Raw genomic sequence first — 16,551 nt, forward strand, 5'->3', positions numbered from 1 at the left:
GTGGTGAAAGGAAAAGAAGGCATGTGATGCCACCTAAAGAAATCGATTTATGGTTTAAAACAAGCTTCGAGACAGTGGCACTTGAAGTTTTATAGAACAATAAAAGATTTTGGGTTTAAAGAAAATATTGAGGACAACTGTGTACATGCAAAGTTTAAGAATGGAAAGTACATCTTCCTAACCTGTATGTGTATGTTATCTTACTTGCTACTAGTGATGTCAATCTACTACTAGAGACAAATAAGTTTTTGTCCTCAAAGTTTGACATGAAAGATCTTGGTGAAGGGTCTTTTGTTTTGGGCATAGAGATTCACCGAGATAGAACAAAAGGGGTATTAGGACTATCCCAAAAGTGAGAGTTATACATAGAAAAGATGTTAAAGAAGTTCGGTCTGCACAAATGTAGTGCATCATGTGCATAATCAAGGGCGACAGATATGGGGATTTTCAATGCCCCAGGAACCAGTACAAGCTTGATCAAATAAAAGAGGTTTCATATGGACATTCAAAACATTGTTTTATACTATAGACATGTATTATTCGCAGAGTGAAGTTTGAATATGGGTATGAGGATGGATAAACTAATGGAGATAGTCTTACGAACCCGAAATTACTTCATAGAACATAGATTACCCCACTGATCTACTCTAGAGATCCTGTTGAATATAACAATATGCGCATTGTGCCTCTGCGCAGTACATAGAATCGGAGATAAATTTCAGCTCATCATCATATATAATACGCATATGCCAGTTTACAGCAACGGAGACATCATCGCCTTTCTTGCTAGCAACAATTATTTGGGACTCCCACTGCGTACACATACGAGTCGTCGTATATAGTGGGGCCTACTTGCCGAGTACGTACGTTACACGTACACGCGTACTTACGATGTGAAGTATACTATCTATATGACTATATGAGTGCTTCTGATGATGACTGGCCGATCCATCCCATCGTATGAATCAGTTTTTGCTGTCGGCCTTTGCCTCGTCGCTGCCGGGCGGGCAGGGACACGGCTTCTTTGGCGGTGGCGGCGCCTTGGGCGTCGGTGGCTTTGGCGCCGGCGGCCTCGGCTTCGGCTTCGGGGCAGGCGGCTTCGGAGGACCAGGCATTGGCGGCCTCGGCTTCGGGCCAGGACCAGGCGCTGGCGGGCCGTGGTGGAAGCACTTGTTGCAGCAGCTCTTCATGCACATCGTTTTCTCTTTGCTAACTGCAAAATGACAGAAATAAAGCAACACATTGGACAGGGAGAGAGAGATCATTAGGATTCCAGAAATAATTGTCTTGTAGGATTCATGGATCTTAGCTTGTTGGCTGTGCAGCACATACAGGGTGGGAAGCAGAGGCACTTGCTGACGACGCACTGGTGGTAGCAGATGGCCGGCAGGTCCTCGAAGCACTCGCTGAGGCACCTGTTGTTGCACTTGCCGCCAGAGACGACGGAAGAGACGTTCGAATCCCCGGAACGGTGGCCGTCGTCAAAGGCGTCCTCGTCGCGGCACTTCCCCGTGCACGAGTTGAAGCACTTCCAGTGGTACATGTGCTCGTCGTCCACCGCCATCGCCGCCGCGGCGAGGAGCGCGGCAACAGCCAGGACGACGCCGAGCGCCGTGCCGCCCGACGCTTTGTATCCCGCCATCGCTCGCAACGTACCTGGTCGGCCGTCCAAGGTGAGCTAGCTGATGTGTGAGCTTAACTGCCGCGCGCGGGCAGCTCGATGGATGGGATGCATAGCGTCTCCTTTGGGCCCTATATATATACATGCTGCGGCGCTGCCGCCGCTGCACGCGCGACGAGCTATGGGGGTGCCTGCTGAAAGCGTGAGGCCGCGGCACCCGGCTCAGCTCGCGGCCAGATGCGTGCACGGAAAACGTACAGGAACTCATGGATCGGTTGGAGCTAGCGGACTGCGGAGTGTGCCGAGCTCAACGACGTGCCGCGATCCACGCGGATTCATGCTTTTCTTGTTCGCGGCAATGCTTCAGCTTTTCGGTTCGCATGTCTTAGCGTTATGTGCTTCATTGAAGGGCTAGCTATCACAAGTGAATCAAGATGTTCTTCGTGAAAAATGCAAAGGCTATCTCCCATAGACGATTACTCATTTCTATACCCATATTTAAACTTCTCTATGAATTATACAGTCTACAACAGAAAACAACGTTTGTGTCACAACAGAAAACGAGAAAGCTCCGACGACCCCTCAATGTCCGACGGCTTTGTAGGAAATTGTCGGCCGTTATATTATATCCGACGACTCTACTGACAGCCGTCGAACCTAAGACTTACATCCGGCGGCTGTCAGTACAGCTGTTGGACTACGTTTTAATTTTCTACACGCATACGCTCGCGCGCCTCTCTATGTTCTGTTCGCCACCGCTGCCACCAGAGCGCCTCGCCGCCGTGCTCCGCCACCATTGTCGTCGCCGAGGGCTGCCCCGGCTTAGCCGGCACCCTCGTAGGCCTCCCAGGCGCGCCCGCCGACAACCCAATGGCCGCCTTGGAGCACCCGTCGCTGGCCGCATTGAAGCACATGCCTTCGTCCTCTCCGACGAGTGCTTCACCCGACGTTTAGCCCCACCCTTCCTCACGCCCATGCCTGGTGCTTCCGTTCACCTTGCCCGCGTCGATGTTGTCTCGCCGCTACGTGAGTATTCTTGACTTTAAACAATTTTATAGATGCATGTGTTGTTTACTTATAGTTAAGTTATGTAGAATTAAATGATTTGTACGTTAAATATTGTTTAGTTTGTTATGTCCGACGATCGGAATATATGATCATATGTGTGAAGTGTTGAACACGGTGTAATGATGCATACTCTTCTTTGAATAGCCTTGTACAAGAAATAAATGTGCTTATTCACACAAATGGCTCAACTCGATATGTTATGAAAGATCTCAATCGTCCTCACAATTAATAAGTATGGGCATATTTTTCATCTTGCTCCAACAAGTTGATCCCTCTAACATCACACCAACTCAAATATTAGACAAGACTACTTAATTGCCCATGTGTTACTATGGTTTGTATATATTATATAATTAGACCATACTTAAATGGGATAGTTATTAATCCAAACTCATAGATTCACAAATCACTCCAAAGTGAGACAACCGAGAACCACGAGAAGCACACGCACTAGCAATCAATGCGACTGTCGGGGATCATAATTAGGGGTACCCCCAAGACTCCTAAACTCGGCTGGTAACCACCATCAGCACAAGCTGCAAAGGTCTGATGGGCGCAATACAGGTCAAAGCTCCATCCACTCAAGGGACACGATCTCGCCTCGCCCGAGCCCAGCCTCGGGCAGGAACAGTAGACCCAGGTGGATTCACGGCTCGCCCGAGGGCCTCCTCAAGCAACGGGCGCACCTTCGACTCGCCCGAGGCCCAGCTCGGGCAGGCTTCGCAGTGAAGAAACCTTGGCCAGATCGCCTCGCCAACCGACCGTATCGCAGGAGCATTCAATGCAAGGATCGCCTGACACCTTATCCTGACGCGCGTTCCTCAGTCGGCAGGGCCGAAGTGACCGTAGTCACTTCGCCCCTCCACTGACTGACCTGACAGGAAAACAGCACCGCCTGCCCTGCTCCGACTGTTGTGCCACCCGCCAGGGTGAGGCTGACAGCAACCGATTCCAGCCTCAGGCGCCATAGGAAGCTCCGCCTCGCCCGACCCCGGGGCTCGGCCCCTGCCTCGACCTCGGAAGACGGTCTCCGCCTCGCCCGACCCCAGGGCTCGGACTCAACCTCGACCTCGGAAGACGGTCTCCGCCTCGCTCGACCCCAGGGCTCGGACTCGACCTCGACCTCGAAAGACGGTCTCCGCCTCGCCCGACCCCAGGGCTCGGACTCAGCCTCGACCTCGGAGGAGTCACCGCCTCGCCCGACCTTGGGCTCGGACCGACCACGTTACAGGGGGCACATCATTACCCTACCCCTAGCTAGCTTAGGCTACGAGGAACAAGATCGGCGTCCCATCTGGCTCGCCCCGGTAAAACAAGTAATGATGGCACCCCGCGTGCTCCCATGACGACGGTGGTTCTCAGCCCCCTACGGAAGCAAGGAGACGTCAGCAAGGACCCGACAGCCCCGACAGCTGTGCTTCTACAGGGCTCAAGCGCTCCTATGACGGCCACGACATCACATGAACAGAGCACTAACACCTCTGCGACAGCCACGTCGGCATGTACATAGGGCTCTGGCTCCTCTCTGCCGGACACGTTAGCATGTTGCTACACCCCCCATTGTACACCTGGGCCCTCTCCTTACATCTATAAAAGGAAGGTCCAGAGCCCTTGTACGAGAAGGTGGCCGCGCGGGAGGACGGGCTGACGGACAGGCTCTCTTTCTCTCTCTCTCTCTCGTGAACGCTTGTAACCCCCTACTGCAAGCGCATCCGCCCTGGGCGCAGGATAACACGAGCCACGGTTCCCCTTTTTTTCCCCTTGTGTTCCATCTCGCGCTGACCCATCTGGGCTGGGACACGCAGCGACAATTTACTCGTCGGTCCAGGGACCCCCCGGGGGCGAAACGCCGACAGTTGGCGCACCAGGTAGGGGCCTGCTACCTGTTGACGAACAGCTTCCCGTCAAGCTCCAGATGGGTAGTCTCCAGCAACCTCTCCAGCCCGGGACGTTGCTCCGTTTTGGGAGTCTCGAGTTCATGTCCCTCGACGGCAGCTACGACATGGTACTCCTTCCTCCGTCGCGCGACAACGACAACGACGGTCGTCAGCCCGCCCGACGGCGGCGGAATCGACGACGTTTTCACCCCATGGCAGAAGAGCAGCATCCGGGCTTGTCCCGTCACCTTCCTCGCCGCAGGAGAAGGAGGTGGGGCAACCATGGCCAAGCAGGAGGCGGCACCTCGTTGGCTGTCGAGCGAGTCAACGACGCCGGCGCCCCAGCGGGGGACAAGTCGGGCGTTGACCTCGCATCTGAGACGAAGACGAGCATTGTTTCCCCGCAACACGCCAACCCAAGCGGATGGATGACGCCAGCACGCTCGCGAAGGACTTGCTGGGCGTTAGCCTCGTACCTGAGATAATGGTGCAGTCCGTCCCCGACGCGACTTCGTCACCATCCGTCGATCAAGAGGTACCGCCCGTTTTTCACTCTGTGCCTTTTAGATTCAGCTTCGACCCACCAAGCGACCCCGATTCGGTGGACGCTTTCATAAAGGCATATCCTAACCTTCCGGGGTACCATATGTGGTCAACCTGGGACCGACTGACGACCGTCTCGACCTACGGGCCCCCGAGGTCCGAGGAAGATGACGAGCCCGACTCTGGTTGGGATTTCTCCAGGCTCGGTAACCCCAGTGCCATGCGAGACTTCATGACCGCATGTGACTACTGCCTCTCCGATTGCTCCGATGATGGCCACAGCCTTGACGACGAGGACTGTGGCCCAAGTCGCGAATGTTTCCACGTCGATCTAGGGGGTCTCGACAAAGGCAACCACCTTGGTATGCCGGAGGACGGCGATCCCCCTAGGCCTGCGCCTCGCGTTGACATCCTTCGGGAGCTAGGTGTGGTCCCAGTCCCTGCGGGGGGTCAGGACACACAACTCGAGCAAATCCGCGAGATGTAGGCCAGGCTCGACGAGGAAGCAGGACAACTTGTGCAGCTCCGGCAGAACATCGGGCAGGAGTGGGCAGGTCGAGCACCAGCCAGAGAAGCGCGTCATCTGGCCCAGGACGCCTAGCACCGCGTCGCTGACGATGCCAGGGCAAGGCTGCCCCCGGCTTCCAGTGGGGTTGGCCAGAACCTGGCTGCAGCAGCAATACTACTCCGAGCGATGCCGGAGCCATCCACCACCGAGGGGCGGCGTATCCAGGGAGAACTCAAGAATCTCCTGGAGGATGCCGCGGTCCGATGGGCCGAAAGCTCTGCCTTCCGAAGGCAAGGGTACCCCCCGGAGCATCACACTGCGACTTCCCGATTCATGCGGGAAGCCTCGGTCCACACCGGGCGCACGCGGAACGCGACGCCTGCAGCCCTTGGTCGCCTCGGCAACGAGCACCACCGCCGCGGTCGTCGAGCCCACCTCGATGAGAAGGTGCGCCGAGGCTACCACCCCAGGAGTGGGGGACGCTACGACAGCGGGGAGGATCGGAGCCCCTCGCCCGAACCACCCGGTCCGCAGGCTTTCAGCCGGGCCATACGACGGGCGCCGTTCCCGACCCGGTTCCGAGCCCCGACTACCATCACCAAGTACTCGGGGAAACAAGGCCGGAACTGTGGCTCGCGGACTACCGGCTGGCCTGCCAGCTGGGTGGAACGGACGATGACAACCTCATCATCCACAACCTCCCCCTGTTCCTCTCCGACGCCGCTCGAGCCGGGCTGGAGCATCTGCCTCCTGCGCAGATCTCCAACTGGGTCGACCTGGTCAAAGCCTTCGCCGGAAACTTCCAGGGCACATACGTGCGCCCTGGGAACTCCTGGGATCTCCGAAGCTGCCGCCAGCAGCCAGGAGAATCCCTGCGGGACTACATCCGGCGATTTTCGAAGCACCGCACCGAGCTGCCCAACATCACCGACTCAGATGTCATCGGCGCGTTCCTCGCCGGCACCACTTGCCGCGACCTGGTGAGCAAGCGGGGTTGCAAGACTCCCACCAGGGCGAGCGAGCTGATGGACATCGCCACCAAGTTCGCCTCTGGTCAGGAGGCGGTCGAGGCCATCTTCCGGAAGGACAAGCAGCTTCAGGGACGCCAGCAGGAAGACGTCCCCGAGGCGTCCGCTCAGCGCGGCGCGAAGAAGAAGGGCAAGAAGAAGTCGCAAGCGAAACGCGCCGCCGCCGACGCAGATCTTGTCGCCGCCGTCGAGCACAGGAACCCTCGGAAGCCTCCCGGAGGGGCCAACCTGTTCGACAAGATGCTCAAGGAGTCGTGCCCCTATCATCAGGGTCCCGTCAAGCACACCCTTGAGGAGTGTGTCATGCTTCGGCGCTACTTCCATAAGGTCGGGCCCCCGGTGGAAGGTGGCAAAGGCCATGACAACGACAAGAAGGAGGGCCACAAAGCAGAGGAGTTCCCCGAGGTCCACGACTGCTTCATGATCTACGGTGGGCAAGTGGCGAACGCCTCGGCTCGGCACCGCAAGCATGAGCGCCGGGAGGTCTGCTCGGTGAAGGTAGCGGCGCCAGTCTACCTAGACTGGTCCGACAAGCCCATCACTTTCGACCAAGGCGACCACCCCGACCGCATGCCGAGCCCGGGGAAGTACCCGCTCGTTGTCGATCCCATCATCGGCAACGTCAGGCTTGCCAAGGTCCTCATGGACGGAGGCAGCAGCCTCAACATCATCTACGCCAAGACCCTCGGGCTCTTGCAGATCGATCTGTCCACGATCCGGGCCGGTGCAGCGCCCTTTCACGGGATCATCCCCGGGAAGCGCGTCCAACCCCTTGGGCAACTCGATCTGCTCGTCTGCTTCGGGACTCCCTCCAACTTCCGAAAGGAAACCCTCACGTTCGAGGTGGTCGGGTTCCGAGGAACCTACCACGCAGTGCTGGGGAGACCATACTACGCCAAGTTCATGGTCGTCCCCAACTACACCTATCTCAAGCTCAAGATGTCGGGCCCCAACGGGGTCATCACCGTCGGATCCACGTATCGACACGCGTACGAATGCGACGTGGTGTGCGTGGAGTACGCTGAGGCCCTCGCCGAATCCGAGGCCCTCATCGCCGACCTGGAGAGCCTCTCCAAGGAGGTGCCAGATGCGAAGCGCCACGCCGGCAACTTCGAGCCAGCAGAGGCGGTTAAGTCCGTCCCTCTCGACCCCAGCAACGACGCCTCCAAGCAAGTCCGGATCGGCTCCGAGCTCGACCCCAAATAGGAAGCAGTGCTCGTCGACTTTCTCCACGCGAACGCCGAGGTTTTTTGCGTGGAGTCCCTCGGACATGCCTGGCATATCGAGGGATGTCGCCGAGCACTCGCTGGATATCTGAGCTGGAGCCCGACCCGTGAAGCAGCCTCTGCGCCGATTCGACGAAGAAAAGTGCAGAGCCATAGGCGAGGAGATCCACAAGCTGATGGCTGCAGGGTTCATCAAAGAGGTATTCCATCCCGAATGGCTAGCCAACCCTGTGCTTGTGAAAAAGAAAGGTGGGAAATGGAGGATGTGTGTAGACTATTCTGCTCTAAACAAAGCATGTCCGAAGGTTCCCTACCCTCTGCCTCGCATCGATCAAATCGTGGATTCCACTGCTGGGTGCGAAACCTTGTCATTCCTTGATGCCTACTCAGGGTATCACCAAATCAGGATGAAAGAGTCCGACCAGCTCGCGACCTCTTTCATCACACCCTTTGGCATGTACTGCTATATTACTATGCCATTTGGTTTGAGGAATGCAGGCGCGACATACCAAAGGTGCATGAACCACGTGTTCGGAGAGCACATTGGCCGAACGGTCGAGGCTTACGTCGATGACATCGTAGTCAAGACGAGGAAAGCCTCCGACCTCCATGCTGACCTTGAAACAACATTCAAGTGTCTGCGAGCGAAGGGCATGAAACTCAATCCCGAGAAGTGTGTCTTCGGAGTCCCCCGAGGCATGCTCCTGGGGTTCATCGTCTCCGAGCGGGGCATCGAGGCCAACCCAGAGAAAATCGCGGCCATCACCAACATGGGGCCTATCAAGGGCTTGAAAGGAGTACAGAGGGTCATGGGATGCCTTGCGGCTCTGAGCCGCTTCATCTCGCGCCTCGGTGAAAGAGGCCTACCCCTGTACCGCCTCTTAAGGAAGACCGAGCGCTTCACTTGGACCCCTGAGGCTGAGGAAGCCCTCAAGAACTTAAAGGCGCTCCTTACAAGCGCGCCAATCTTGGTGCCCCCCGCTGTCGGCGAAGCCCTCTTGATCTACGTAGCCACGACCACTCAGGTGGTTAGCGCCGCGATCGTGGTCGAGAGATGAGAAGAAGGGCATACATTGCTCGTCCAGAGGCCGGTCTACTTCATCAGTGAAGTACTGTTCGAGACCAAAATCCGCTACCCGCAAATTCAGAAGCTACTGTACGTGGTAATTCTGACGCGGCGAAAGTTGCGACACTACTTCGAGTCTCATCCGGTGACTGTGGTGTCATCCTTCCCCCTAGGGGAGATCATCTAGTGTCGAGAGGCCTCGGGTAGGATCGCAAAATGGGTGGTGGAGATCATGGGCGAGACGATCTCGTTCGCTCCTCGGAAGGCCATCAAGTCCCAAGTCTTGGCGGACTTTGTGGCTGAATGGGTCGACACCCAGCTTCCAGCAGCTCTGAGAGCACCTAGAGGGGGGGGTGAATAGGTGATCCTGTAAAACTTGAAACTTAAGCCACAAAACTTGGTTAAGTGTTAGCACAATAATCACCAAGTGGTTAGAGAGGGGTCTCAACAAAACACAATAACCACAAAGATATCAATCACAGAGATGGCACGGTGGTTATCCCGTGGTTCGGCCAAGACCAACGCTTGCCTACTCCACGTTGTGGCGTCCCAACGGACGAGGGTTGCAATCAACCCCTCTCAAGCGGTCCAAAGACCCACTTGAATACCACGGTGTTTTGCTTGCTTTTCTTAATCCCGTTTGCGAGGAATGTCCACAACTTGGAGCCTCTCGCCCTTACACTTGAAGTTCACAAAGAAGCACGGAGTAAGGGAGGGATGAGCAACGCACACAATACTCAAAAATCAGAGCAACAACACGCACACAAGTCGCAACAAGAGCTCGCAACACAACCCAATGAGTTTACAACTCAACTAGAGCTCTAGATGCTATCACAAAGAAACAAATGTGTGGAATCGAAGTCTCGGTGCTTAGGATTGCTTTGAGTATACTTGATGTCCTTCTCCATGCGCCTAGGGGTCCTTTTTATAGCCCCAAGGCAGCTAGGAGTCGTTGAGAGCAATCTGGGAAGGCAATTCTTGCCTTCTGTCGCGTGGCGCACCGGACAGTCCGGTGCACACCGGACACTGTCCGGTGCCCGATTTCCTTCCTAAAATGGTGCAGCCGACCGTTGCAGATTTGGGAGCCGTTGGCGCACCGGACATGTCCGGTGCACACCGGACAGTCCGGTGCCCCCTTCTAGCCGTTGGCTCGGCCACGTGTCCCGCGCAGATTGCGCGGCCGACCGTTGGCTCACCGGACAGTCCGGTGCACACCGGACAGTCTGGTGAATTATAGCCGTACGTCGCCGGTGAATTCCCGAGAGCGGCCAGTTCGCTCGAGTCAGCCTGGCGCACCGGACACTGTCCGGTGCTCCCAGACTGAGCAGATTCTTGGCTGCTCGAGCCAAGACATTTCCAATTGGATTTTTCCTGTTTCCAGCACTTAGACACAATACATTAGTCCATAAAACAATGTACTAAGTCTGAGAAACATACCTTTATCCTTGGTTTGTACTTTGTCCACCATTTTACATTTAAGCACTTGTGTTAGACACTAAATCACCAAAATACTTAGAAATGGCTCAAGGGCACATTTCCCTTTCAATCTCCCCCTTTTTGGTGATTTATGCCAACACAATATGAAGCAAGTAGAACAAATACAAAAACAACTCAAATAAGAACTCAAATTGTTTTGATTCAAATTTGATATATATGGATCACTCTTTGCCACCACTTGGTTTGTTTTTGCAAATCAAACTCAAATTTCTATCTCTAAGTCAAACACACATGTTAAGACATAAAGAGAGTCATTCCAAAAGAAATTGATTCAAGATTTCAAAAACTCCCCCTTTTTCCCATAATCAACATTTCTCCCCACAAGAAGCCAACTTTTGACAAGAGAGACAATAAAAGAGTTTTGACAAACCAAAAGCTCTATTCTACTATTTTCAAAATCTCTCAAGTGGTAGCTGATCCATTTATTGCTTTGGCCTTTATTTTCTCCCCCTTTGGCATCAAGCACCAAAACGGGATTAATCTTGGCCCAAGAACCCCATTGCCTCACCAAAAGCTTCAATAAGAATGCAAAGGCAATAAGAGTACATGAGATGAACTTGGAATAAGTTACCCTCTCATCGGAGTGCAGTGGAAGTCTTTCATGGTCCAAGTCCACCTTTTCCCTTTCAAACCTCCTTTGAGACTAAAATAAGCAAACTCAAGCACATGGTTAGTCTCAAAGGGTCAAGTTGTAACACATCTCCCCCTAAACATGTGCATCACTTTGCAACGGACTTGTGAGGTCCAGGGAGTGTTTGTACAACTTGAGCACCATTATTAAGCAACAAAATGCATAAACACATGTATGCTACAAATCAATCCAAGTTCCGCGAATCTAGGACATTTAGCTCACTACGCAACCTGCAAAAGGTCTTCTCATCTAGAGGCTTGGTAAAGATATCGGCTAGCTGGTTCTCGGTGCTAACATGAAACACTTCGATATCTCCCTTTTGCTGGTGGTCTCTCAAAAAGTGATGTCAAATGTCTATGTGCTTTGTGCGGCTGTGCTCAACAGGATTTTCCGCCATGCGGATAGCACTCTCATTATCACATAGGAGTGGGACTTTGCTCAGATTGTAGCCAAAGTCCCTGAGGGTTTGCCTCATCCAAAGTAGTTGCGCGCAACACTGTCATGCGGCAACGTACTCGGCCTCAGCGGTGGATAGGGCAACGGAGGTTTGTTTCTTAGAATTCCATGACACCAGGGACCTTCCTAAGAATTGGCACGTCCCCGATGTACTCTTCCTATCGACCTTACATCCAGCATAGTCGGAATCTGAATATCTAATCAAGTCAAAGGTAGACCCCTTTGGATACCAGAGCCCAAAGCAAGGCGTAGCAACTAAATATCTAAGGATTCGCTTCACTGCCACTAAGTGACACTCCTTAGGATCAGATTGAAATCTAGCACACATGCATACGCTAAGCATAATATCCGGTCTACTAGCACATAAGTAAAGTAACGATCCTATCATTGACCGGTATGCCTTTTGATCAACGGACTTACCTCCTTTGTTGAGGTCGGTGTGTCTGTCGGTCCCCATCGGAGTCTTTGCGGGCTTGGCGTCTTTCATCCCAAACCGCTTTAGCAAGTCTTGCGTGTACTTCGTTTGGGAGATGAAGGTGCCGTCCTTGAGTTGCTTCACTTGGAACCCAAGGAAGTAGTTCAACTCGCCCATCATTGACATCTCAAATTTCTGCGTCATCACCCTTCTAAATTCTTCACAAGACTTTTTATTAGTAGAACCAAATATTATGTCATCGACATAAATTTGGCACACAAAAAGATCACCGTCACAAGTCTTAGTGAAAAGAGTTGGATCGGCTTTCCCAACCTTGAAAGCATTAGCAATTAAGAAATCTCTAAGGCATTCATACCATGCTCTTGGGGCTTGCTTAAGTCCATAGAACGCCTTAGAGAGCTTACACACGTGGTCGGGGTACCGTTCATCCTCGAAGCCAGGGGGTTGCTCTACGTACACCTCCTCCTTGATTGGCCCGTTGAGGAAGGCGCTCTTCACATCCATTTGGAACAACCTGAAAGAGTGGTGAGCGGCATATGCTAGCAAAATACGAATGGACTCTAGCCTAGCCACAGGAGCAAAAGTCTCCTCAAAGTCCAAACCTGCGACTTGGGCATAACCTTTTGCCACAAGTCGAGCCTTGTTCCTCGTCACCACCCCGTGCTCGTCCTGTTTGTTGCGGAACACCCACTTGGTTCCCACAATGTTTTGCTTGGGACGAGGCACCAGTGTCCAAACTTCATTACGCTTGAAGTTGTTGAGCTCCTCTTGCATGGCCAACACCCAGTCCGGATCTAGCAAGGCCTCTTCTACCCTGAAAGGCTCAATAGAAGAGACAAAGGAGTAATGCTCACAAAAATTAACTAATCGGGATCGAGTAGTTACTCCCTTGCTAATATCACCCAGAATTTGGTCGACGGGATGATCCCTTTGGATCATCGCTCGAACTTGGGTTGGAGGTGCCGGTTGCGCTTCTTCCTCCATCACATGATCATCTTGTGCTCCCCCTTGATCACACGCCTCCTGTTGATGAACCTGTTCATCGTCTTGAGTTGGGGGATGCACCATAGTTGAGGAAGAAGGTTGATCTTGCTCCTTTTGTTCTTGTGGTCACACATCTCCAATCGCCATGGTGCGTATTGCGGCCGTCGGAATATCTTCTTCATCTACATCATCAAGATCAACAACTTGCTCTCTTGGAGAGCCATTAGTCTCATCAAATACAACGTCACTAGAGACTTCAACCAAACCCGATGATTTGTTGAAGACTCTATACGCCTTTGTATTTGAATCATAACCTAACAAAAACCCTTCTACAGCTTTGGGAGCAAATTTGGAATTCCTACCCTTCTTCACTAGAATGTAGCATTTACTCCCAAATACACGAAAGTACGATACTGTAACACCCTGAATTTAGGGGTATAAAATTTCTTTTCTAATATCCACCAAATTCAGGTTGTTACTCTCTCATTTCTCTGTTTTCCTTATCTTTTCCCAAAAATGGAGAATTATTTTTGTTTTATACCGGCATAATCCCCGTAAAATAAAACCCTAAGAGGGTCCTTGATTGTTGCATGGCATGCCGAGGCATATTTTTGTGTCGAATTATTGTGTTTGGGCATCAATTCAATCTCATTAAATATTTGAATCATTGATTCAAAAACTATATTTAGATTTGAAGAACAATAAAAAAAAGAAGAGAAAGAAATAACAAAAAAGGGAAAACCTCCCTCAGCCCACCAGCTCTCGCGTGGCCCACCTAGCCCCAGCCAGCGCAGCCCAGCGCCCTGCGGCCTACCCAGCGCGCGAGGCCCACCTGGCCCATCCCGGCGCCAACGCCTTCCCCAAACCCTGGCCGCCGCATGGCACCCCTGCCCAGCCGCCGGACCCGCTTGCCAGGTCGCCCATCTCCTATTCGTCTTCTCCAAACCGCCTACCCCCACCCATCTCGCCCATGACGCCAACCACCTCGCCCAGCGCCTCTGCTCCTTCCCCTCCTCTCCCCCTCCCCACAAGCGCAACAGCCATCGCCTAGGACCCTGAGCAGAGCACCATCCACAGCTCGCGCGACGTCGCTGCTCTAACCATGGCCGCAAGCTCCTCTGCACTGCAAGGTCGCCGACCACGTTCCAGTCCGGGTGAGCTTCGCCTCGGCACGTCCTACCCCATCCCTCTCCTTCCAATCCCTGGCCTTGCACGCCGCATCCAGGTGCCAGCAGCCCTTGCCCCCTTCGCGCGCATGCTCCAGGGCTCAGCCGGCCATGGCGCGGCGCGGCCAGCAGCCTGTGGCCGGCATGGCGTGGCCCGGTGCCCCGGCACTGCAGCGCGGCGGCCCAATGGCCTGCCAGCGCGGCACGCTCGGTGGCTCGGCAGCGCGCCAGCCCCCGGCCAGCCGGCGTGGCTCGCCTGCGCAGCGACCCGGTGCATCCCGCCCGGTGTGCCCTGCGTGGCTCGCCCAGCCAGCGCAGCGGAAGCGTGGTGGCAGCCCGACGCGGCTCGCCAGCGCGAATTCCTCGCCAACGTGTCCCCGCGCGCGCCCGGTCTTTGCGCGGAGGAGCTGCGCAGCCTCGCCATCGTCGAGCTCGTCGACGCCCTCGCTACGTCTCGGCCTGCATATGGCCGGCGTGCTCGCGGCTTGCCCACGACTCGCTCGTGTGCCCTTTGGCGCAGTCCACGCGCTCGCCGTCACCGCCGTTCGCCAGAACAGCGTCTTGCCATGAGTTTCGTCGTCGCTGCACAGCAGGGTTTACGTCGCTCTCGTCGCCGCCGAGATGAGCTTCGTCTACCCCGGTTTACTCTCCGTCTACTTCGTGCGCAGGTCGTCGAATCCAGTCTCGAAACCGGTCATCGTGCTTGTGCAACTGCGTGTGAATGGGGTGTTGTCGGAGTTTAGACGACGTTCGTCTACCCCTAAACGACTCCCGTCTACCCCCCCCGTCTACCTCGTCTATCCCCCTGCGCTAATTAATTTTCTATTCAATTGTCGATTAGTAAACTGAGTACTCAATTGGATTAAAATTATGATTTTAGTTAAGCGATTGTAAATATGTGATAATGTGATCTTAACGACTTAGATGTGGTATTTAACACTTATTTAGTGTTTAGTATGAACGCGATGTCTATTAGAGACTCTTGTGAGTCGTGCGCGTCGTCGCACTGTCTACACGTTGTTCGCACGTGTGGCGCTCGCCGTCGCCTTGTTGTTCATGTGTATACTTTATTTGTTACTCTCGTGTTGTTTCGCATGTCGCGCGCTACCCGCGCGCGATATTAAAGCCGTTCGATTTTAATCACTAAGGTCAATTAGTTAACTATTTGTTTAATCGTTTACTAGTAAAATAGTAAGTTAGTCAAAGCTAAATATTAGTTTTAATTTATATTTGATATGATAATGTCAATTCATGTAATTATAGTTATGTCGAACTAATATTCTAATTAGGACTTGTTTAGTATAAACACGTCACCGATTTAGCTTTCTCGCCTATCGCGCGTGTTGTTCAGCATATGGCGGCGTGCTGGTTCACGCTTCGTTCACGCCCGTTGCGCGTGCTGTTCGTGTATCGTCGGCGTGCTATGTCGCGCGTGTCCGCGCGTCGTTCGCACGCTGTCATGATGTTTCACGCGTTACGTGCTTCGTCTCGCTCCGCTAATTCGTTCTACTTAGAGTCGTTGTTGTTATTTAAATTATTTATTTAACTAAGAATCGTTAGTGTGGTCAGCTAATTAAAATTGTGCAACAGTTCTAGTTCTATTTTAATAAATATTGATTAATATAATTAGATCAAACTAAATGTTATAATTAATACTCTCTTAGTATGGACGCGATAACTTCTCGACCATAGCCTCGACCGTCGCGTTTCTTTTTCCTCGCGTGACTGTAGTAACGCGCTCTATTTCATATTGCATGTTTTGATTATGTGTTCCTTTGTATGGTGTAATGTTATTATGCATATGTATATGTTTGTTTGCTGGTGCTTGTTCGTCTTCGCTTCGCGTCGCGAACGGACTGCGATCCATGTTCGAGCTTCGAGGAATCGACGATCAAGATTTGGTGAACCACCGGTCCTGAGATCAAGCTCTTCGAGTCCTACGAGATCGAAGACCCTGAGCATCTGTTTGGTGAAGGCAAGTGTCCTCTGACCCATTATGTCCTATCCACTTATAACTTACCATCCCACATTACTTACTTGAAACCTAAGGATTGACTAGCTTTACACTTTACTTTATCCTTGCTGACCTTATGGGCTGTTATGGTTAGCATTCTGCTATTGCCTTAACTTAATCAATGAACATGATGTGACTACTTATGATACTGTTATCCTGATTATATTGTTGATCTTGTGATACTCTAGGGGGCTCAGGCTGTTTCCTGAGTACCTCTCCGTAAGGACCTGTTCGTTGAGAGACCACCCGGGATAACAGTGCAACCATGAGGGTGGAATGGGGTGCCCTTAGCTAATTAATTAGAGGAACTAGAAGTGTAGTTGCTTCGCCGTCGTGCCGTCAATGGGGTCCAGGCACAGTGCTTGCTCTGCCGAGGCTGAGTGCCGAGGTTCTTTCGTTTTGTTTTTTTAGTCACCCTCCTGCGGGGAGA

At 53.1% G+C, this 16,551-nt stretch overlaps 1 protein-coding gene across 1 annotated transcript; it reads right to left on the reverse strand.

Annotated features, from left to right (window-relative positions):
- Positions 1-783: 783 nt before the first annotated feature.
- On the reverse strand, positions 784-1,726 carry LOC100281991 (membrane protein). The gene is made up of 2 exons (NM_001159458.1): positions 1,333-1,726; positions 784-1,213 (listed from the first exon to the last, which is right to left on the reverse strand). The coding sequence occupies exons 1-2, from the start codon at positions 1,640-1,642 to the stop codon at positions 966-968; spliced, it is 558 nt and encodes a 185-aa protein (NP_001152930.1). The 5' UTR covers positions 1,643-1,726; the 3' UTR covers positions 784-965.
- Positions 1,727-16,551: the final 14,825 nt, after the last annotated feature.

The sequence above is a fragment of the Zea mays genome, chromosome 8, assembly GCF_902167145.1.
Source record: "Zea mays cultivar B73 chromosome 8, Zm-B73-REFERENCE-NAM-5.0, whole genome shotgun sequence".
In the NCBI taxonomy this organism is placed as follows: Eukaryota; Viridiplantae; Streptophyta; class Magnoliopsida; order Poales; family Poaceae; genus Zea; species Zea mays.

Bases quoted from the DNA above. Each gene is read 5' to 3' on its own strand.
- LOC100281991 (NM_001159458.1), bottom strand. From the start codon at position 1,642: ATGGCGGGATACAAAGCGTCGGGCGGCACGGCGCTCGGCGTCGTCCTG. The intron at 1,214-1,332 runs GTATGTGCTGCA...GTCATTTTGCAG, and splicing joins GTGCCTCTGCTTCCCACCCT to TTAGCAAAGAGAAAACGATG.